Source organism: Cavia porcellus, unplaced genomic scaffold (assembly GCF_034190915.1).
Source record: "Cavia porcellus strain 051 isolate PalLab524CR breed Dunkin Hartley unplaced genomic scaffold, mCavPor4.1 scaffold_5, whole genome shotgun sequence".
NCBI classification, from domain to species: Eukaryota; Metazoa; Chordata; class Mammalia; order Rodentia; family Caviidae; genus Cavia; species Cavia porcellus.
Genome location: NW_026947488.1, coordinates 67266922 through 67290424, shown reverse-complemented (window position 1 = coordinate 67290424; position 23503 = coordinate 67266922). Strand labels below are relative to the sequence as shown.

General features: G+C 36.1%; 1 protein-coding gene across 2 annotated transcripts in view; it reads left to right on the top strand.

Moving 5' to 3' along the window:
* Window positions 1-23503, top strand: part of Xrn1 (5'-3' exoribonuclease 1) — a 138523-nt gene that overhangs the window by 86399 nt on the left and 28621 nt on the right. For both annotated transcript variants that reach the window (XM_063249121.1, XM_063249120.1), the window contains exons 28-34: window positions 2236-2292; window positions 2435-2567; window positions 5370-5439; window positions 6321-6528; window positions 9155-9250; window positions 15324-15432; window positions 23091-23152. In XM_063249121.1, coding sequence (XP_063105191.1) covers window positions 2236-2292; window positions 2435-2567; window positions 5370-5439; window positions 6321-6528; window positions 9155-9250; window positions 15324-15432; window positions 23091-23152 — 735 coding nt within the window. The remainder of the gene's footprint in view (window positions 1-2235; window positions 2293-2434; window positions 2568-5369; window positions 5440-6320; window positions 6529-9154; window positions 9251-15323; window positions 15433-23090; window positions 23153-23503) is intronic.

The following is a 23503-nucleotide window of genomic DNA, read 5'->3' as shown; positions in this document are numbered from 1 at the left end:
AGTTCAAAGCCAGTCTGCACTATGTAGCAAGACTCTCTCAAAAACAACACCTGTTTATGTTTCAAGGGAATGTACTTTTTACTTTTAGAGTTATAATTTATATTTTTATTTATTATGTAGGGTCATCACTAAAAGTATCAGTAGTAGCCTGGCACAGAAATCACAGTTACTCAGGACACTGAGGCAGGAGGATCAAAGGGATAAGGCTTGCCTGGAAATAAAAATATGTTGAAAAGACTGACTAGAGATGGAGGACAGTGGTAGAGCACTTGCCTAACATGTGCAGGCCCCTCGATTCAATCCCCAGCACCACCGTTTCTTTTTAACAATAATCTTAATAACTTTATTAGTGCATACTAGTTATACAGATAACGAGTTTGATTGTGGCATATGCGTGCATGCACATGCCATACTCTGATCATAGCTGCCTTTTATTCCTCTTCCCTTCCTCCTTCCACTGATCCCCTTCCTCTTCTCCAACAGTCACCCTTCTACTTTCATATCTTTTTTTTTTCTTTTTAGTGGTTCCCAAACTCGGGTAATTTTCCAGATTACTATGAAAATATTAAAACAATATAAATTTAAAAGAAACATGCAAACACATAGGTTGTGAGCATAATTTATCCTAAAAACATATTTGTAATCCAAAGAACTTATACTACATATCAAAGCAAATTTCCCTATATGAAATAATGCATCTCAGATAATTCATCCCACAACTCAAAAATATTCATATAAAAATGACACAAAGTAATAAAATACCAAATATAGGGGCTGGGGATTTAGCTCAGCGGCATAGGTGCCTGCCTTGCAAGCAGGCGGTCGTGAGTTTGATCCCCGGTACCGATAAAAAAAAAAAAAGTTACCAAATATAAAGAAAAATAATTTAGCCTGCACTTACCCTTGAAACCTTCATGGCACATGTGAAGGAGACTAGAAAAAAGAGGGAAGAGTTATCACATCGAACGACTTTCACCATCACTAACAGGACACTTCTATCCATTGGCTCAATGTAGTCTTTTTCTTTTCATGCAACTTTAGCAAGGAACTTATCTATTAACGTTTGCTTTTGGTCCTTTCCACAGAATCCTCAATTTTGTCCTTAAACAGATTCATCACTCACACTGCTACAGCCTTATTCAGGTGGTGCTTTTCTACAAAATTTTGCACTGTTTCCCCCATTTACACATCTCCCTAACCATCTGAAGTGAAGGATTCCTCCTCTGCTTTTCTCTCCTCTTCCTCTGCAGACAGGACCTCCTCCAGAGCCTCTTGCTGTTGGGAGAGAACCACCCATAACCCAGCAAAAGCGAGAGAAAATCCATTGGCTCAGTTGTGATTTTGTGACAATGTCACATACTACTTGTATTGCAAGATACCACTTGTTTATCAAGTTAAAATTTTTCAAAATTTTTTCTCATCTTGTGGAACACTGCCCAAACAATTACTCACAATCCAAGGTTTTACCTTAATGTTTGTTTTGCTTTTTGAAGCAAGGTCTCACTATGTAGTGCAGGCTGGCCTTCAACTGACTATGTAGCTGAGTCTGGCTTTGAGCTCAGTTATCCTCCTGCCTCAGCCTCCTGAGTGCTGGGTTATAGCTGTATGCCTTCACATCCAACTTGCAGTTTGTATTAGAGAAAAACATTTGAACAGGATAACATTTATATAAAATTTAAAACAAGCAAATCTGATCTTTTGTGTTAGAAATAAGTTTACTTTTGGGAAGGGTAATAAATGAATGGAGAGGACTTAATGTTGTGCTTAGTAATGATGTTTCTTGGATCAGGTAGAGTTATCCATAGATATACCACAAATTTACATCTGGCTATCTACTTATAACTTTGCCTCACTCCACCCCATATGGGATGAAACAGGCCTTTGCACTGAGCCTCATTCCTAGCTTTAAAAAAAAATTTTAAAAAAAATTGAGGTAGGGTCATACTAGGTTACTATATTGCCTAGGCATTGCCCAGACTTTCAGTCCTCCTGCCTCAGCCTCCCAGAGGTATGCAGTACCACACTGGGCTTCATTTTGTGTTTTTGTGTCTTTAAAAGTTTTTAAATAAGAATTTAGGTTATAATATTTTTAAAATGTTTATTTCTCACTGCAGTTGCAGAACGTTAGTTTTTAAATTAATTGTTTCATTTGCCTTATGTAAATCAGACACGTTGAAATAGTGAGTAATGTAATGATTTCATAATTTTATATTTTAAACTTTTATTTTTTCTCAGCAAAGAAAAAACAATAAGAAAGTACGGGTGACAGTGAAACCCCACTTGCTATACCGAGTAAGTTTCTGTCCAACAATTCAAAGTTGTTATTTTTACTTTGAAGGTATGAAAAGAACAAAGCTGTTATTAAAAAGAACAAAAATATTTTTAATGTATTAGTAAGACTTTTAGTCATAATTAACAACTTCCTTCTTTTCAGCCTTTAGAACAACAACATGGAGTCATTCCTGATCGAGATGCAGAATTTCGTCTCTTTGACCGTGTTGTGAACGTGAGAGAGAATTTTTCAGTCCCCATTGGCCTTCGGGGCACCATCATAGGAATTAAAGGGGGTAATATCTCAACCCTTGACATGTCCTCAGCTGCCTTTCTATTGTAAAGGAAAATACAAAATTGTGTGTTTTATATATCTAAGCAGAAAACAACTTAAATAAGGAAAAACTAAATTCTTTTATATATTAGTTTTTTCCCTCTCCTCCTTTCTTATTAGGTTGTACTTTGCAGAGAAAATTCTCTTTCTCTGACTGGTGTAATCATCTTGGTAGTACTTAAAAGAGAGGAAAGTTGAGAAGGGGGCATAGAGATTTTGGTAGTTTTTATATAGTACACTAACATTATATAAAATCTTGGAAGATAAGCATATGTTTTCATGAAACTGAGAGACATTTTCATCGTCCTTTTTTTTTTTTTTTTTTTTTTTGTCTTTTTCCTTTTCATCAGTACCAGGGATCGAACTCACGACTGCCTGCTTGCAAGGCAGGCACTTATGCCGCTGAGCTAAATCCCCAGCCCCTTTCATCAAGTCTTAAAAAGTACTAACTATAAAAAAAAAAATGTTGACCTTTAGATTGCGTCAAGATAATTTTTCCTCTCTTCAGAAGACCTTGTCACAGAAGTCAAAAGACAAGCCACATACAAAGAAAGTGCTAGCAAACCATAAGTCAATAAAACACTTGTATTTAAAATATATAAAGAATTGGGCATGGTGTAATTGCAGCACTTGGGAGGCTGAGGCAGGAGAACTGCTGGGAGTTTGAGGCTAACCTGAACTGTATAATGAGACCCTATCTCAAAAAAATAAAAATAAAATAAAATATATGAAGAATTGTTGTGACCTAGTAATAAGCAACTTAAATTTTTAAATAAGTAGAATAGCTGAACAGAAATTTTCCACAGAGGATACATGAAAACATGTTCAGCATCATTAATCATTAGGAAATATACAGAGTATGGCAGCATATGCCTGTAATCCCAGTACTTAGAAGGCTGAAGCAGGAGAATTGCTGCACGTTTGAAACCAGCTTCTGCTATCCAGTGAGTTCAAGGCCACCCTGAACTATATAGCAAGACCTGTCTCAAAAAACAAAACAAATCAGTCATTATGAAATACGTGTTAAAACCACAAGAAGATATTAACACACAGCAACTAGACTGACTAACCCAAGTGTCAGCAGTTCCATAGCACAACTAGGACTTTTCCTCTACTGCCAGCGAAAATATAAAAATGATACAACCGCTTTGGAAAGTAGTTTGGGTAGGTTGTTAAAAAGCTGACAGGTGTGATAGTACCTGTCCAACACTCAGGAGGCTGAGGCAGGTGGATCATGGAGATTGTGAGGCCAGAAAGGGCTACCTAGTGAGTTCAAGGCCAGCATGAACTCCACAGAAAGACCTTGTCTTTAGATTAGATTAGATTAGATTAGATTAGATTAGATTGGCTGGCAGGCAAGCAGGCTAAACATAGGACCCAACCATTCCATTCGTCAATACTTACCCAAGAGATACTAGGATTTAAAGCCCCTTAAAACCTGGTTCATGAATCTTCATAGCAGCTTTATATATACGATCCAAAACATAGAAACAACCCAAATTACTATCAACAGGTGAATGGATAAACAAATTGTTGCTACTCATGCAATGAAATATTTCGCAACAAAAAGAAAAAATTACCCATACAACAAAGTAATTATATACTGAAAGAAGCCAGACAAAAAGAAATAACATATACTCCTAAATTTTTAGAAATATGAATTGGTGTATGATGACAGCAAATTTGTAGTGATGTTCTGGGGATCAATATGGTTACAGGACACAGGAAACTGGTGGAAACAATTATGCTGGCTTCGTGCTTAAATACATACAGTAAAACTCATTAAACTGTATACTTGAAATATGTACAATTTATCATGTCACTTCAGTAAGTCTGTTTTTTAGCCAGGTGTGGTAGTACACACCTATAATCCCAGCACTCAGGAGACTGAGGCAGGAGGATTACTGAGAGTTCAGGCCAGCCTAGGCTACATAGTGAGTTCAAGGCTAGTCTGAACTACTTAATGAGACCATGTCTCAAAAACAAAAAAGAAACCCGTTTTTTAAAAAAGTTTTGCCAGAGTCCGGGGATATCACTCAGCAGTACCTACCTGGCAAGCACAAGGTCCTGAGTTCAATTCCTAGTACCAAAAAAAGTTTTGCCATATGTAGTGATGTAATCCCAGAAGTCTAGAGGCTGAGGCAGGAGCATTGCTGCAAATTTGAGACCAGCCTGGGCTACATTATGAGTTTAAGGCCAGTTAAATAGGCCCTCTCTAAACAAAACAAAAACAAAAACCTTAACACCCAACAATTTCAGTTTCATTTTGTTTCTAAACTAGGGAAGGATTCAGTTATGTAAAGGATACATTTACATGATTTTCACTGGTAGCACTGTTTATAATTGTAAAGGTTAAAAACAAACTAAATGTCCATCAGCAGGAGAATGGACAAATTAAGGTATATCCATATGCATACATTCAGAAAATTGCTAAAAAATAAAATATAATGTTGAAAAAATTCAAGTTGCAGAAAAATTGTACATATCATGGTTATAATGTTTCAAAACTTGAAAAACAGTTCCATGTACTTACAGATATATTCATGGACAGAAAGGATGTGAAGAAATGTACAGGAATTGGAGGACAGTGTCCCAAGGCCCAGTACTCTGTTTCTTAGATTCCATGTTCATTGTGTTATTATGTCATTCGTCATATCTAGATGTTTTATGTGAATTTGAGAAATAAAATAAATGCTTCTGAGTCCTCCAAAACCCTGTCTGCTGTTTTGTCATCATAAGATTTTTATTTTCTGTTTTTTAACAGCTAATAGAGAAGCTGATGTACTATTTGAAGTATTGTTTGATGAAGAATTTCCTGGAGGATTAACAATAAGGTTTGTATTTCCAGATTGCACTTTGTGAATATGCTTATGTGACTTCTGATTTTACATTACTTAATTTATAATATATATGCAGTATTGTCACGCTTTCTACTATGGACATATCAGTAAGACAGACATGCTTTCTGTCTTGTTTGAGCTTTCACTTTAGAGAAGTAAATTAAGCAACTGATTATACTATTAATTGTTTAATTACAATGTAAGAAGTGCATGGAAGGAGAAATGAAGAATAGTTAACTAGAAAAAAGGAAAACATAGTGAAGAATGCTTAGACAACAAAGTAGCATATGCAACACAGGACACTTATAATTAATTAATAGAAAAGTCCTTTAAATTCAGTGACATGTAAGGCTGTATCACCCACTTTTAGTGGGATTATGGGTGCTTAAGCCAGATTTGGTGAATGGCAGGTGTAGTAATGGGGACAGGAAATTGAGAAGACACGTGATAAGTCTGGCTATGAAAAGGAACAAATTAATAAATTAATTGGGGTTTAGCAAGCTTAAGAAACTAGAGTTCAGGGGCTGGGGATTTAGCTCAGCGATGTAAGTACCTGTCTTGCAAGCAGGCAGTCATGAGTTCAATCCCCATTACCAATTTTAAAAAAAGAGAGAGAGACTAGAGTTCAATTGTTTTTCATTTAATATTGGTGAGACTTGAGTTCATTTGGAAGGGCTCTAATACAAAGTTACACGAACAAAGATTATGAGAGAATGAGGACAGCATTGTGTATTAGAAGAAGTGAACTCTCTCACACACTTTGTGTTAGACTGCTTAATTAAAAGCATCTGACCCCAGTATCCTCTTCTGTAATTAATTAGTATATTTTGGCAGATTAATTTCTTTTTGACCCTGATAGAACTTTCTGCTCTTAGATGCTCACCTGGAAAAGGTTATCGATTGCCAACAAGTGCCTTGGTAAACCTTTCTCATGGAAGTCGCTCTGAAACTGGAAATCAAAAGTTGACAGCAATTGTGAAACCACAGCCAGCTGTGAATCAATATAGCTCAAATTCATCAGTTTCTCCTGGGCATCTGGGAGGCCTCAACCATTCCCCTCAATCACTTTTTGTTCCTACTCAAGTAAGTCTCTCAGTATTGTGAGTGTGTGTGTGTGTGTGTGTTAGTAGTGATCAACCCAGAGTGTGTGTGTGTGTGTGTGTGTGTGTGTGTGTGTGTGTGTGTGTGTGTGTGTTAGTAGTGATCAGCCCAGACACCTACCATGCTAGGCAGGTGTTCTACCGTGGAACCTCATCCTCAAAAGTCTTTAATTTCTCTCTCTTAACCTTTTTTTTTTTTTTTTTTTTTTTGACGTGGCGACTCATTTTATAACTCATGCTGTCCTCAAACTTGCTATGTACTCCAGGCTGTCTTTTCAACTTGTGATCTTCCTATCTCAATCTCCCAGAGTCCTCAGATTGCAGGTCTGTCCTACCTCACCCAGCTCTCTGCATTTTCTTTACAAATTGCAAATCATCGCAAGCTTTCTAAGTACAAACCTAATTTAACTTCATTGTTTGGATTCAAATCAATTTCAGATTTGTTTTAAGGTAACAGGCTAATTAGCATGGTTGTACAGGTAATCTTGTAATCTCAGCACTCTGGAAGGCTAAGGCAGAGGATCACAAATTGGACCCTAGCCTGAGCAATTTAATCACTCAGCAAGACTCTCAAAACTAAAAATTTTTAAAGGGACTGGGGATATAGCTCAGTGGCACGTAAAGGTAGTGGATTAAATTCCCAGTATACACTCTCAAGATAATAGTCTAGTAAAAATGCTACAGGAAGTGTTCTATCTCTGTTATAAAATTAGTATATACATTTATTTAAGTAGTAAGCTTGAGATAGTTGTCCATGTTTTCTCTTTATATATTGCTTTTCAAATTAATATTTAAAATATATAATCCAAGCATTCCAAACTTTCTGGTATACATTATATAATTCATTTTATTAAATTCATTTTTGTTAGTATCTATTTGCAGTAAATAATTGTGGCATTCGTTGGCGGGGAGTTGGTACATGTGTATAACACATTTAATTCTTTTTATACTGAGGCAGCAGGATTGTGGAGTTTGAGGCCAGTCTGGGCTACATGACAAGACCTTGCCTCAAAAAGCAATAACAAAAAAATCTGTTTATGTCCCCTTCACCTTCTTTTCTTTCTTTTCTTTCTTTTTTTTTTTTTTTTTTTTAAGACAGGATTTCTTTATGCAGTTCAGGCTGGCCTTAAATTCACTTTGTAGCCCAGGCTGGCCGCAAACTCACAATGATTCTCAGCTTTCATAGGTGCAGGGATTACAGGTACGCACTACCACACGTAGCCCTTCCTCCATTTAGAAATGATGTAAATTTGAAAGGTAAATGAAATATGACTATATTATATATATCAAAAATTCCCATTATATAATTCATGGGTGGTTTTCTCCATCTTTCTGGGCATAAAAATTGAGTTAGATTTTTGGGACACTTCTTTTAATTCCATGGCCCCAAATCTTAGGTTTAACCACATTTTTAAACTTTTACAATACATACTTATTATCGACTATTTGAAAAACACCCATAATTAGATGATGATAAAGGAAACACAAGCAGAGTATCCTCTTAGATAGCATACATAATCACTGTTAAATTTTATTGTGTTTTTCCAGAGTCTTAATGTGTATTGTCAATTTCTTGTAATAGCTGATTTTTAAATTTATTAGATTACTTCTGTAAAGATAAAGCTTTCCAGCAACTACTTTGAAGATAATAATGTACAATATATTAACCATTATTAATATATTTTGTTTTGAAATTCTCTATAGTTTTTATTTTCTTCATTCTAAAATAAAATTTTAAAGCATAAAGATTTTTAAAATAGAATCTTTAGATGTTAGTTTGAATGACATATTAATATAGTGTATATTAGAAGAAAAGTCTGTTGGTGAGGATAATTACTGAATATAATTTTTATACTTTTTGCTGTGCTTTAACTTTTTTTTTTTTTTTTTTTTTTTTTTGTCTTTTTCGTTTTTATCGGTACCAGGGATCGAACTCACAACTGCCTGCTTGCAAGGCAGGCGCTTATGCCGCTGAGCTAAATCCCCAGCCCCTTGTGCTTTAACTTTCAATAAAACCATTTGCATTGGGGCTGGGGATTTAGCTCAGCTGCATAAGCGCCTGCCTTGCACGCAGGCAGTCGTGAGTTCAATTCCCGGTACCGATAAACAGGAAAAAGACAAAAAAAAAAAAAACCATTTGCATTCAAAGACAAATTTATTTTCAATAGAGAATACTTTTGTAATTTCTATGCTGAACTCTTAAAAGAGTGAACTGAGGGATTTTAAATAATGAAAGTTTAGGCCAGATATGGTGGTATGCACTTTTTAATACCAACGTTCAGAAGGCTGAGGCAGTAGGATCACTGCAAGTTCAAGGCCAGCCTAAACTGTGTAGTGAAACCCTCTCTCAAAAAAGACCAAAAAAAAGAGAGTTAGTTTACTATCTTGTCTACCACTGAGTAACTTTAATCAATAATTGTTTTATTTTCTATAGGAATATTTTCTTCTGTTTAATTTCCTTAAAAAATTGTTTGTGCCGGGCTGGAGATTTATCTCAGCGGCATAAGCACCTGCCTTGCAAGTGTGTGGTCGTGAGTTCAATCCCCAGTACTGACAAAAAAAGAAAAAGAAAAAAAAAAAAATGAAAGAAATTGTTTGTGCTCTGCTAGGTATCCACTAAAGCTGATGACGAATTTTGCAACATTTGGCAGTCCTTACAAGGGTCCAGAAAAATTCAACACTTTCAGCCAACTCTACAAGAGAAGGTTAGTATTCTAATAGTTCCAAGAAAAAAATTTTTTTGTTTTTCCTTATGTCTACAATGATTAATTTCCCTTTAAAATCTCATCAAATCGTAAATGAGAGTTTTGGTTACGAATTTTCATAACTCTGATATAGTTAATAGTTTCAAGATCTGTGTGAGTAAGAGTATTTTTCTGGGGCTGGGGATTTAGCTCAGCGGCATAAGCACCTGCCTTGCAAGCAGGCGGTCGTGAGTTCGATCCCCGGTACCGATAAAAAAAAGGAAAGAGACTAAAAAAAAAAAAAAAAAAAAGTGTTTTTCTTTTAAATCAGTTTTAGATTGTTTTTAATTGCTTACAAAATCTTAACTGTATTTTAAGCTCAACAAAGGTCTTAATAGCATTTATTAACTATTTTTTTCTACTTGAGTATATAATCTAATCCTGACAGTTGATTTTCTTAAATATGAATGAGCAAATTTATATTCCTTTGTAAAAATAAAGGAAAGGAAAGAAGAATACGAATGTAAGACTTTGGAAAAAACTTGCTTGGCATGCCTGAGACCCTGGGTTCCACTCCCAGCATGATAAAACAACAAAAGGAAAGAAATGCTGCTAAAAGAGTAGAAACTCAGGCAATAAATGGAAAGGAAAATGAATGAATTCCACTAAATGTTTTGTGAATTGCTGATCTGCTAGGTTAATTTAGGTGAAAACGTAATAATGTATGTAGAAAACAACAGCCCGAAACATTACAGCTTTGTCTACTTTCGTGTTCTGGATAATAGTGACATTGTCAGAGCTGGAAAGCAGGAAATTCCCAAGGAAGTGATGGTAAAATGAACATAAAAGTGACTGTGCATCTGGGGCTTAGCTCAGTGAAAGACCATTTTCCAGTATTCAGGTAGCCCTGAGTTAATTCTAGAACAAAAAATAGTAAAAAGTAAGAGTTGACCACAGAATTTAGTAAGATCATTGGGAACCTTGAGAACACCAGTTTTAGTAAAGTGATGGGAGTAACAGACTGATTAGAATGGGATTAAAAGACAGAGAAAAATTGGACACAGAAAATCTAAACAGTTCTTTCCAGGAGTTTTACTAAAAGGGAACATTAGCAGGCTGGACATGGCACGTGACATATGCCTATAGTTCCAGTTTTCCCAGCCATTCAGGAGGCTGAAATAGAAAGATATTTTAGCCCAAGAGTTCAGGGTCATCCAAGGGGATATAACAAGACCTAGTCTTAAAATCAGTGAATAAATAAAAGGGAAAAAAAATGAATGGCGACAATACTCTGTCTTTTCTTGCATATGCCAATTTATGGTCAACTTCTTTATTCCTATTTTCCCAGCCTTCACTAGGAATTATTCCTCCCCAGACTCAGCAAGAATTTTCTTTTCCCTTTTACCTAATTATTTAAATAATGACTTTGACTCTTATTTCTCTGCTAAGTATCACTACAATTTATGGTTTCAACATCTCAATCAGGCTTTATCTAATTATCCCTAATCTATATCCCTGGTTATAAACTCAATCCAGTATTTTCAGCTTTTAAGAGAACTAGTACAGCTGGATACTCTGTTATCACCTCATCCTCAAGATGCCCCCAAATTGACCTCACCTAAAGCCTCTTTTAGTTTCTAACACCACCATGACCCAGGTATATAATCTAAAAACTTTAGAGTCAAACATTTTTTTCTTTCACCTGTTTTTGGCCATATGCCATATCAGACAAGATATCTTCTAGATTTGAACTCAGTTTATGCTCTGAAATAGTGTCAGTGTGGCAAGTGTGTTGCTGGGCTCAGAATCAGGAGACAGAGTTTCTTGACTCAAATTGAGCAAATCTCTTTCCCTGGGCCACTGTGGTCACAAGTAAAATGAAGACATTTGGACTTACATTACTGCTCAGGTAGTAGATGGTAGCATAGCCTATTCAGCCCAAATTGGTCTCTTCCCTATGCCATTGGTAATTTCTCATTCTTCAATTAGAATAACCTTTCTTCTCTCCTAGTGAAATCCCCCTAGGTCTCAATCAAGATCTGTGAGTTTCTTAAAAACCCTTACTAATAGTTTTTCATCATCTTCTTGAAGACCATTATGTAAAATAACAACCCTAATTATGCTCCTACCACCTTGTTTTGAAGGCCTATATTGTCATTGTTCAGGGCTCTTTGTTACTGTTATTTATTTGTCTTTTTCGTTTCGTGTTTTTCTAGTAATTTGTTTTATTTTTCCGTCTAATACAGAAAGGATAGGTATATATGTAGAGACTTATACAAGGGTAGAACTTCCCCTAAACAATTTATGAGAATCAATTATATAATGCATGTTGAAATGAAAAGCTGCTTTGAAGGAAAAGAGACATTATGTTCTCCATCTTTGATTCCATATCATCATGCTGTGAAATCCAGTAATGCCATTATTCTTTGTTTAGAATGATTTTAGTCTATTTTGTACTGTTTCATTTCCACATACATGAAGGTATAGACAGCTATTTTGAAGAGAATGAGAGATATCGTAGCAGCCATTGTTGATTTTCTTATCGTCTGGTTTTGAAGGCCTATAATGCCTTCATCACTCTGTTCTGATCAGTTTAATACTATTTTGTTGGGGCTGGGGATTTAGCTCAGCGGCATAAGCACCTGCCTTGTAAAGCAGGCAGTCAAGAGTTCGATCCCGGTACCGATAAAAAGTAAAAAGACAAAAAAAAAAAAAATACTATTTTGCTTTGTATGAATTCATTGTGTGTGAAGATAGGGACTATTTAGAAGAAAACAAGGGACATTATGGTAGCCAATGATGATCTGTTGTCTTACTTGAGATCTGTGTCATTTATATTGTTTTCTTCTGATCGGCTTTGTTCTATTTAGTTTACCCTCTTTAAAATAAATTTTTTTAAAAATTACATAATTGGTTACACACATTGAGTCATATATTGAGAGGCAGGCTAATCTTACACAGATTTGTTGAAACAAAGGAATTATTTATTATAATATAGAAACATTCCAGGAATAAAGGGAGGGGCCACTGTATAAAAATGCCACATCTTTTTTGTCCATTCCTCAGTTGATGGACATTTAGGTTGTTTCCAAGATCTAGCTATTACAAATTGTGCTGTTATAAACATGGGTGCACATATATCACTGCGATATGATGTTTTCATTTCTTGTAGGAATATGCCCAGAAGTGGAATAGCTGGGTCAAATGGGACTTCCCATCCCAGCTTTTTGAGGAACCCCCAGAATGATCTCCACAGTGGTTGCACCAGGCTGCACTCCCATCAACAGTGCAGGAGAGTTCCTTTTTCCCCACAGCCTCTCCGGCATTTGTTGTTGGTAGTTTTCTTTATCTTGGCCATTCTTTCTGGAGTGAGATGGCATCTCAGTGTGGTTTTAGTTTGCATTTCTCTAATGACTAATGATGCTGAACATTTTTTCATGTACTTATTTACCATTTGTGTTTCTTCATTAAGAACTGTGCATTCATTTCGATGCCCATTTTTGGATTGGGTCTTTGAATTTTGGGAGCCTGGGTTTTTTAAATTCTTTATATGTTCTAGATAGAAGCCCTTTGTCTGAAGGACAGTTGACTTAAGTTTTTTTCAAAATTCATGGGTTTCCTTTTTACTCTGTTGGAGATTTCTTTTGACATGCAAAACTTTTTAATAAGATGAGATCCCACTCATTGATTCTGTGAAGTGTTTCCCATGCACTTTGATTTTTTTTTTTTTTTTTTTTTTTTTTTGGCTTTTTGAGACAGGGTCTCTAGTTCAGGCTGGCCTTGAACTTACTTTGTAGCCCAGGCTGGTCTCGAACTTGCAATGATCCTCCTGCCTCAGCCTTCTGAGTGCTGGGATAGTAGGCGTGAGCCACCACGCCCTGCTGTCCTTTGATTTTTGTTCCAGAATTTTCTAGCGACCCCTATGTCTTCAAAATTTCTACCTACTTTGACTTCCAACAGATTTAGTATTTCTGTTTTAATATTTAGATCTTTGATCCATTTTGACTTTAGTACACGGTGATAGGCATGGGTCTCTTTTTAGTTTTTGGCATAGGGAGAGCCAGTTTTTCTAGCACCACTTATTAAAGAGACTGTCTTTATTCCAGTGAACATGTTTATCCCCTTTGTCTATGATAAGGTGGCTGAGGGTGTTTGTAGTTGTAGTTATATCTTCTAATCTATTCCGTTAATCTTCAGGTATGTTTTTATTCCAAGGTACCATACTGATTTTATTACAGTAGCTTTATAGTGATTATAGTAACTTTGTAGTATAACTACAAAGTCAGAAATTGTGATACCTCCTGCCTTGCCTTTGTTGCTTAAACTTGCCTTTGCTATTCTAGGTCTCTTCTGGTTCCAGATGAATTTTAGGAGTGATTTCTCTAGATCTGTGAGGTACTCTAGTGGTATTTTGATTGGGATTGCATTAAATCTGTATAACAGTTTTGGGAGAATAGCCATTTTCACAATATTTGTTCTTCCTATCCATGAGCAAGGGATGTCTTTCCATTTTCTGAGGTCCTCTTCGATTTCTTTTTTTTTTTTTTGGGAGGAGGGGTATTATAATTTTCACTGAATAGATCTTTTACTTCTTTTGTTAGAGTGATTTTTTTGGATGTTATTGTGAATGGTGTGGCTTTTCTTATTTCTTTCTCAGTGATTTGGTTGTTAGTGTATAGGAATGTGATTGATTTTTGAGCATTGACTTCATATCCAACTATATTACTGAATTTATTTATTATACTAGGAGTCTTTCAATGGAGTTGGGGGGGGGGTCTTCTATGTAGAGTATCATGTCATCTGCAAATAATGATAATTTAACTTCTTTTCCTATCCTTACTCCTTTTATTTCTCTGTTGTCTAATTCCTCTGGCTAATATTTCCAGCTCTGTATTGAATAGGAGTGGTGATAATAGACATCCTTGTCTTGTGCCTGATTTTAGGGTAAAAGCTTTGAGTTTTTGGCTGTTTAATATGATGCTGGCTTTTGGTTTGTCATAGATGGCTTTTAGCATATTGAGGTAAAGACCATCTATTCCAATTTTCTGTAAGGTTCTTATCATAAATAATCACTTGCTTTGTACTTCCCACTTCTAAATGCTGTATAAACTAAACTCTTTGTAAACTCAGGGCTGTTGCCTTTGGGAATGATCCCAGAATAGTCCACTGGTGTAAAGACTGAATGCTGCCTTCTTATCTCCTCATTGCAAAGAGTCTTCCTTTTAGTTTGATTTGGGAATTTTTCCACAACAGGAGCTTTCAAGAAGTACAGTCAGAAATGTTTTTCAAGATTTTTTTAATGGAAAAAAATTAAACATAAGTCAAAAGAATAGTTTGCGAGGACGTACTGGTTCACCTACCCCAGTTTACTCATGTCCAGCCCTATTTCTTCTATAATTCCTACTCACTTGGTGCCCCCCCACCCTGAAGGCAGGATTATAGTATTTTAATGCATGTCTAAAGAAGCCAATGGTAGTGATGCACACCTGTAATCCCAGCACTTGGGCTGAGGCAAGAGGGTTGCTGCAAATTAAAGGCCAATGTGGGCTCTATAGAGCATTCATGGCAAGTCTGAAATACATAGCAAAACTTTGTCTCAAATAAAACTGTCTAAAGAGACCTGTAGAGACTGATTTTTTCTGCTTTAAAAAAACATTACCTAAAATTTAGGATATTTTTGAGTTTTTTTTTTTCCCCCTGCGTTTATTAACTTTAAGCTAATTTCTTCTATTGGAAGAAAATTTTGGAAAATTATTGTTTTCCACTTATCTGCTATCAAACTAATACATAGAAAAATGTGTGATGGTCATTAATGATTGTTATTTCTGATGGTGGATCAGAAATTATTTTGGGAAAATTATTCTTTTCCATTAATCTGCTGTCAAACTAATACATAGAAAAATGGTGGTCATTAATGATTGTTATTTCTGATGGTGGATCTGGGATAGTTTTATTAATTGTGTACATTTTTCTGTATTACTTGTTTTCCAAATGTATATAGTTTTTATTTTAAAAGAAACTATTAAAAGTTAAACAAAGTAAATAGCTATAATGTTAAAAACTTTACCTGATTTGTAAGAACTTTAACTTGCAGTGTGCAGTTCTACCTCAAGAAATAAGTCAAGTAACTCAACAGCAGAAATCTGGCTTTAATGACAACAGCGTGAAGTATCAGCAAAAAAGACATGACCCTCACAGAAAATGTAAGTTTGTTTTCTTTTTGTTATTGTTGTTGTTTGTTTGAGGAGTTGTTTTTTTTTTAGTTTTCAGGTTTTTTGTAGGATTTGGAGGGGGGGTGGTTTTTGAGACAGTCTCACTATATACTTCCAGCTGACCTTAAACTCAGCATGTAGCTGAGGCTGTCCTGGAATTCCCAAGATCCTCCTGCCTCCCCACCACCTCCAGCTCACCCCACCCTTGTGCTGGAACTCCAGGTGTAGACTACCACACCCAGCAAGTATAAATTTTAAATTAGAGAGGTATACTTGATACTACTTTGTATAAAAAAACAGTAAATACATTTATTGAGATAAATTACATACCAGCAAAAGTAAATTCATCTGTTAAAGTATACAATCAAAGCTGGGCAAGGTGGCTCACATCTGTAATCCTGCCACTCAGGAAGCTGAGGCTGGAGACTCACCTGGAGTTCAATGTCAATTTGGACTACGCAGTATATTCAAGATCAACCTGAACAGTATAGAGTGAGACCCTGTCTCTGTGTAACTCTGTTGTTGTTGTTGTTGTTTGGTACTAATAATTGAAATCAGAACCTTGTGCTTACCAGGCAGGTGCTCTGCTGCTGAGCTATATCCCTGGCCCAAGACCCTATCTCAAAAAAAAAAAAAGTGTATGATCAGTGTGCTTTTGGCACTTTCATAAAGTGTGCATAAAGCATTTTCACTTTCAGAAAAGAAATCCCTACTCATTATCATCATTCTTCTGGGCCCTAGGAATCCCTAATTTTTGTTCTGTCTCTATGTATTCATCTATTCTGGACATTTCATATAAATAGAATCAGAAACCATCTGACCTTTTGTGCCTGCCTTCCTTCATATCACATGGTATTTTTAAGGTTTATTCATGTAACAGCATGTATACTAAGAACTTCATTCTTTTTTATGCTAAATAATATTTCATTGTAGGAAATACCACATTTTGTTTATCCATCACTACAAAGAATAGTGCTGCTATGAATATCTGTACAACTTTTTGTGACTGTGTATTTGCAGTTCTCTTGAATATATATTTATCAGTACAGTTGTGAGTCATGTAGTATCTGTGTGTTTAACTTTTTATGAAATTACTAGATCATTTCCCCAAATAGCTGCACTATCCTAGCACCATGTGAGAAAAGGGCCCAGCCTGGTTTTGCCACACCCTCCATAGCACTTTGGATTATCTGTTTGTATGATGATCAGAGGCTCATAGGTGCAGAATAGAATCTCCTGTGACTTTCATTTGCAATTCATTAATGACAAAGAATGTTTGAGCAGATTTTCAAGTGTTCATTGGCTTCTATTTATCTTTCGAGAAATGTATTCAAATTGTTGGTTCTTTTTTTTTTATTGTACTGGTTGTCTTTTTGTTCTTAATTTGTAAGAGTTCTTTATATATTCTAGAAGTTGTATGCTTATGATTTGCAAATACTTTCTTCCGTTATGTGAGTTTTTAACTTTATGGTATTCATAAGCACAAAAGTTTTATTTTTTATTTTTTATTTTTTTACCAGTACCAGGGATTGAACTCACGACCACATGCTTACAAGGCAGGCACTTATGCCGCTAAGCTAAATCCCCAGCCCCCAAGCTTTTAATTTTTATGAAGCCAATGTATGAATTTTTTCAACTTTTTCTTTGGCTGCTTATACATTTGTCATATCTAAGAGTAATACAAAGTCATGAATAGTAAACATTTGTGTTTTCTTCTAAAGATTTTATAGCTTAGCCCTTACTAATAAGTGTTTATTGTGGCATTAGGTAAGAGTGTCCATTCTTTCATATTTGGAGATCCAGTTGTCATTTTGTCATTTGTTGAAATGACTATTCTTTCCCCTACTGAATTTGATTTGCTTGTAATTTTTAAGGATTTTTGTATCCATATTCATAAAGAACACGTGTAATTTTCTTAGTATGATCCCTTTCCATCTATGTTTGGGAAGAAGTGATTTTGTTTCCTCTATAAATGTTTGATAGAATTCACCTGTGAAACTATTTGAACCTAGACATCACTTCTCCTTATGGAAAGTTTTTGGTGTTTTTTGTTTTTTAAACCAACATGTATTTAATTGTACTGATTAATGGGGTTCATTGTGTCTTCATACATGCATACAGCACAGATCAAACACAGCCTCCATTAATCTACCCCCTCCCACACATGCAGCCTACCCAGCCTCTTTATGAAAAGTATTTATATTTACTAATTCAGTGTCTTTTGCTTGTTACAGTTCTACTCAGACTGTCTGTTTGCACATGAGTTCATTTAAATAGTTTGTATCTTTGTACAGGTTTCTCTGTTTCATCTAGGTTATCTAAGTTGTTAGCAGGTGCTGGGGATTTAGCTCAGCGGCATAAGCACCTGCCTTGCAAGCAGGCAGTGGTGAGTTCGATCCCCGGTACTGATAAAAAGGAAAAAAGACAAAAAATAAAAAAAGTTGTTAGCATATAACATCCATAATACTTCCTTGTAGTCTTTTTTTTTATTTCTCTAAGGTTGATAGTAATATCCCCACTTTCACTTCTAATTATTTATAACTTCTGTGTTTTTCTTTGTTAGTCTAGCTAAAGATTTGTCAGTTTTCTTAGTTTTATAAGACCATGTTCTAGCCAGATGTGGTGGCACATACCTGCAGGCATAGCTATGTGGGAGACTGAGAGATGAATCACTTGAGCCCAGAAGTTGAAGGCCTGCCAGGGTATCACAGCAAAACCCCATAAAAAATCTGATTTCATTAATTTTCTCAATTGTTTTTCTGCCACTTCATTTATTTCGACTCTAATCTTTAGTTTTCTTCTTTCTGGTTTTTTTTTTTTTTCCACCATTACTATCACACAAGACTTCCTTCTGTTTTGTTTGTTTGTGTTTTTGTTTATTTTTTGGTAGCAGGGATGAAACACAACATTATGCTTGCTAGACAGGCGCTTGTTGCCGCTGAGCTAAATCCCTGGCCTTTCCTTCCTTCTTCCTTTGGATTTAGCATACACTTCTTTGGGGTTTTTTTAGCCAAAACTTGAACTCAGGATGTTGTACTTGCCAGCCAGGTGCTTTGCCACTGAGGTACATCCCTGCCCCATGTAAGCATCTGTTAGTTCCTTAATGTAGACGATTAGGTTATTATTTGAATGCTTTCTTCTTTCCTTTCTTTTCTTTTTTCTTTCTTTCTTTCTTTTTTTTTTTTTTTTTTTTTTGGTACATTTTAGATATACATGTTGATACCATTCATCTTAGGGAATTTGTACCAAGTGTACATGATGCCTCTTGCTTCTATTTTGTTTTCCTGTTCCCTTTCACTCCCTTCAACCTTTTCTCTTCTGGTTTCTTAATATAGGCATTTACAGCTGTAAATTTCCCTCAAAGTATAGCATTAACTGTTGTATTTGCGTGCTTGCTTGCTTTTTTTGTTTTTGTTTTTTGCTTTGTTTAGTTGTTTTTTTGTTTTTTTGGTTTTTTTTTTTGTTTTGTTTTGTTTTTGTTTTTTTTTTTTTTTTTTTTTTTTTTTTTTTTGAGATAGAATCTCACTACGTTGTTAGGGTGACTTTGAACTCACTATTTAGCCCAGGCTGGCCTTACTCTTGTAGCAATTTATTTGCCTCGACCTCCCAAGTGCAGAGATTGCAGTTGTATGTCACCATACCTGGCAGTTATGTTGTATTTTTACCCTACTCAAAGTTTTTCTAATTTTCTAGCAATTTATGTATTTTTGACCCATCGTTTGTTTAGTTGTGTTGTGTTGTTTTGTTTTGTTTGTAACAGGATCTCACTGTCCTTGGACTGTTACATAGCCCAGGCCCATGCTTTATTTAAGAATGTGTTTCAATTTCCAGCTATTTTTGAACTCCTAAACTTTCTTCTGTTACTTATTCTATTCATTCTCTTGTGGTCTGAAAACATACTTTGTATGAAAACATACTTTCTATGTCGTTTAGGGTAGCCTTTGACGCATGTGGTGCTCCTACCTCAGCGTCCCAAGTGCTGGGATTACAGTTGTGCACCACGACCCCTGGTTGATTTCAGTATTTTTAACTTTATTGAGTTTTGTTTTATGGCCTCATATATGGTCTACAGAATGTTCCATGTATACTTGAGAAGAATATATATTGTAAGCAAAGTGTTCTATAGACCATCCGTTAGACACATTGGTTTATAATGTTGTTCAAGTTTTCTTTAGTCTTGTTGATTTTCTGTTCAGTTATCCTATCCATTACTGAAAGTACAATATTAAAGGCTCCCAAGTGTTAGTATTGAATTTTTTTTTCCCTTCAATTTTTTTTCAGTTTTTCTTTTGGTATTTGGAAGTCTTTGGTTAGGTACATGCATGATTTTAAGAGACATTTTTACCTGAAATAGCTGGTATAAAAGTTTCTTTAGTAACAATTTTTATCTTAAAGTCTTGTGTTTGTTTTTATTTTTGAAACAGAGTCTTGCTGTACAGTCCAGGTTGGCCTCAAAGTCTCAGTGATCCTCCTGCCATAGTCTCCTAAGTGCATATTGTTAAATAGCAATAGTTCTTTGGGAATAATGCTTAGAAAAAGCCCCAGTTTCATTCTGATTGCTCTGATAGATGCCAGCTTTAACCCGCTGGTCTCACCCTGAAAGCTTATAGAAGATAAATAGTGAAGCCAGGCTTGGTGGCTCATGCTTGTAATCCCAGCACTCAGGAGGCTGACGGAGGATCCGAGACTAGCCTGGGCTACAAAGTGAACACAAGGCCAGCCTGAACTGATAACGAGACCCTGTCTCAAAAAGACAAAAAACAAACAAAAAAAGAAGATAAATAGTGGATAATGGGACAAGTAAAAACACCACAAAACGTTCTTACTGAGATGCAATCTGTTTTCTTAAATACATACTCCTCTGTATTGCTATAAGCCTTTGATTGACTTCTGTAGTTTTAAATGTTTGGATTTTGGTAAGATATGCCTATTTCTTTATTGCTTTTATGGAGTGAAGAGATTTTGGAGGTCTTTATTCTGACCTTTTTGCTAATGTCCCTTCACTAATTGCTACTTGAGACAATTTTTTCTTTTTCACTGGTCCTGGGCTAAACCAGGGTTTAGCACATTTTAGGCAACCAATCTACCACTGAGCTACATCCCCAGACTACTCTTGATAATTTTTAAAATTTATTTATTTATTCAATCATTTTGCCAGACTGGAGATCAAATCCAGGGCCTCTGCACTGAAATGCATCTCTTGCCCGCTTTATTTTGACACAAGGTCTAACTTACCCAGTCTTACTAAAACAAAATTGGTAGTTCTCCTTCTTCACCCTTACCCTCACCCTTCCAAGTAGTTGGGGTTCTAAGTGTGCTCCACTATTCCTGACTTCTTTTACTTTTAACCTTATAAATTAATGTCCCTCTAAATCTGATAAGTATAGCTTTAAGATTTTTTTTTTAAATGTGGTTTCACTCAGCACAGAATGTCAAATTACAGGGTGTATTACTTTCTCATCACTGAGACAAAATCCCTGACACTCTCAATTTAAAGAAGGAAAGATTTATTTTGGCTCATAGAGTATAGATCTCACAGTTTATAGTCAGCTGACTTGAAGGCAGAGGAGAACAGCTCATGGCATGGCAGAGGGAAGCAGAGAGCAGTGGAGGAGACAGGGCAAGATAGACCCAAGTACCCCGTGACCATTCTCTCCCAACCCAATCTCCCTTCCAGCAGCAAGTCAGGTAGAAGCCCTCACCATCCAGTCACCTTACAAAAACTCCACCTATGAGTGGATGAGGCTTTAGGGGACATCTAGCAATAAACCGTAACAGTGGACTCCAGTCATCCTCCCACTTCAGCCCCCCAGGTACTGGAATTTTGGGCATGCATGCCACCATACTGGGCTGAAGATTTATATTTAGTTCAAATGCACTGATATTTCTTCAAACTATTGTTCATATAAATGTAAGTAATCTTAGTTACAATTAATAACAATCAATGAAGTTACAATTAGTTTTCTTGTGTTTGTGTTTCTCAACAAAAATTTAGTGTTGAGTATTTGCTAGCTCACACTTTTCCTTTCTTTCCTCTACTGGTGTTGAAGGTTGAACCCAAGGTCTTACACACGTTAGTTCTATCCCCAGTTTGTTCCGTTTTGGGATGGGTCTTGCTAAATTTCCCAGGCTGACCTCAGACTTCCTTTCTTCCCACCTCAGCCATCTGTACTTGAGATCCCATACACTTCAGTATATCCATAATAACAAAATACTATACAATGATTACTATAAGGAACATGAGAGGCTGAGACCACCAGGCTTGTAAAGCCATATGTAAAGGCAACATGATGGGGAATGTATTATGTCTGTGTCTAGACAGACAGAGGGCAAAAGGGCTGTCTGTAGGGAACAAAAAGTGGACCCTTTTTATAGGGATTGAAAAAAGCAGGGCATGTGAGGCAGGAAGATTTTAATAAACATCTGCGTCAAAGTTTTCGGCTCTCTTACATTTCAGTGGGCAGGTCCTTGAACGGTCTGACATAAAACCTCAGGTGTTTACAGATGTCCCAACCTGCAAAGCTCCCATGTCCTATCTCTCCTTTCTTAGGATGTCTTGTCTGCAGATGACAGCCTGGGTGCCAAGCCATGTTCCTTGCTGAGAATAGCGCCTGTGCTGGCAGGAGGTTGGGGACTGGAAGAGTCAGGTCCAGTCCCAACCTTACAATTACAAACTGTTTTTCATGCTTCTTTTGTTTTGTGTATGTATGTTTTGGGGGATTTTTTTGGTTTGGTTTGGTTTGGTTTGGTTTGGTTTGGTTTGGCTTGAGACAGGGTCTCTCTGTGTTTTAGGGTAGCCTTGAACTCACTATGTAGCCCAGGCTGGCTTCCATTTGGAGTGTCTTGCTCAGCATCCCAAGTGCTAGGATTACAGGCGTGCACCAGGCTTTCATGCTTATCTATTTCATCTACACATCCTTTCACTTGCTAAGTCATAATTGCTTACATTTTCATTTCTTCTGTCATCTCACTAGTTTTCCTTTAACCGGAATATTAAATAGCTTCCTAATGTATCTCTTACCCTTTTATCTAATCACTATGCTGCCACTTGTTTGTTTGTTTGTTCTAACAATCTTGCCTCAGGCTCTTCAGTATTGGTATTATAGGCGTTGCCACCATGCCCAGCCTTGCTACTGCAAATTTAATAAAACACAGTTCTGGTCAGATAACTACCTGCTCAAAACCTTTTTGTAATTGCTTGCCTCTGACAATACTCTTGCCTAATTCCATACTCTTCTGTATCTTTCACAGTATGGCGCTGGCCTGTTTTCATTACTTCTTTTAGTTACCTTTATACTCATTAACCGTCAGTAAAAGTAGTCTATTTAGACTTACATAAACAAGGCCTTGCTTTCTGTTTTAATGCTTTTTCTCCTATAATTTCTTTAGCTTGGAATACTTAGCTTCTAATTCTGCCCTTCCATCCTTCCAGGTCCAATTCAGATATCACTTTCCTTTTCCTTTATTACTGACTACACAAGTATGTTTTCTCCTCCTCACCTAGATTATAAATTCCTTGAGAGCAGTAGTTATGTATTCTTTGAATTCTGTGTGTTTCTCACGTGCCCTACTATGGCAAATATTTGGTAAATCTAATTGTTGTGCAAAAGCACTTTGGTTCATCACAATTTCTGTTTTCTTGTTTTTAGTGAAAGAAGAATGTAAGAGTCCTAAAGCTGAGAGTCGGTCACAAAAGATGTCTAGTAAGCAGGTAAGCTTTCCTAAAATCAAATTTCTGGTTATCAAATTTTTATTTAGTTGGTGGCTCTGTTATCTGACTGAATTTTGCAGGCTTTACAAACAGATCTATAAGATGCATGGCAAAAAGCTTCATGAAGTACAGGCTGATAGTTATCGGCTAGAACTATCCAACCTGGAGTCCAGGATTTGGAATTAATGGGCACCTGAAATCCCAATTTTGCTATTTAATACCTGAGTGGACTTAAGCAGTTCTTCATCTCTCACATACTCAATTTCATCTTTAAAATGTAAATAAAAATATTGATCACTTATAGTATTCCTAAATACATAGACCCGTATACATATGTATAAAATATGTATT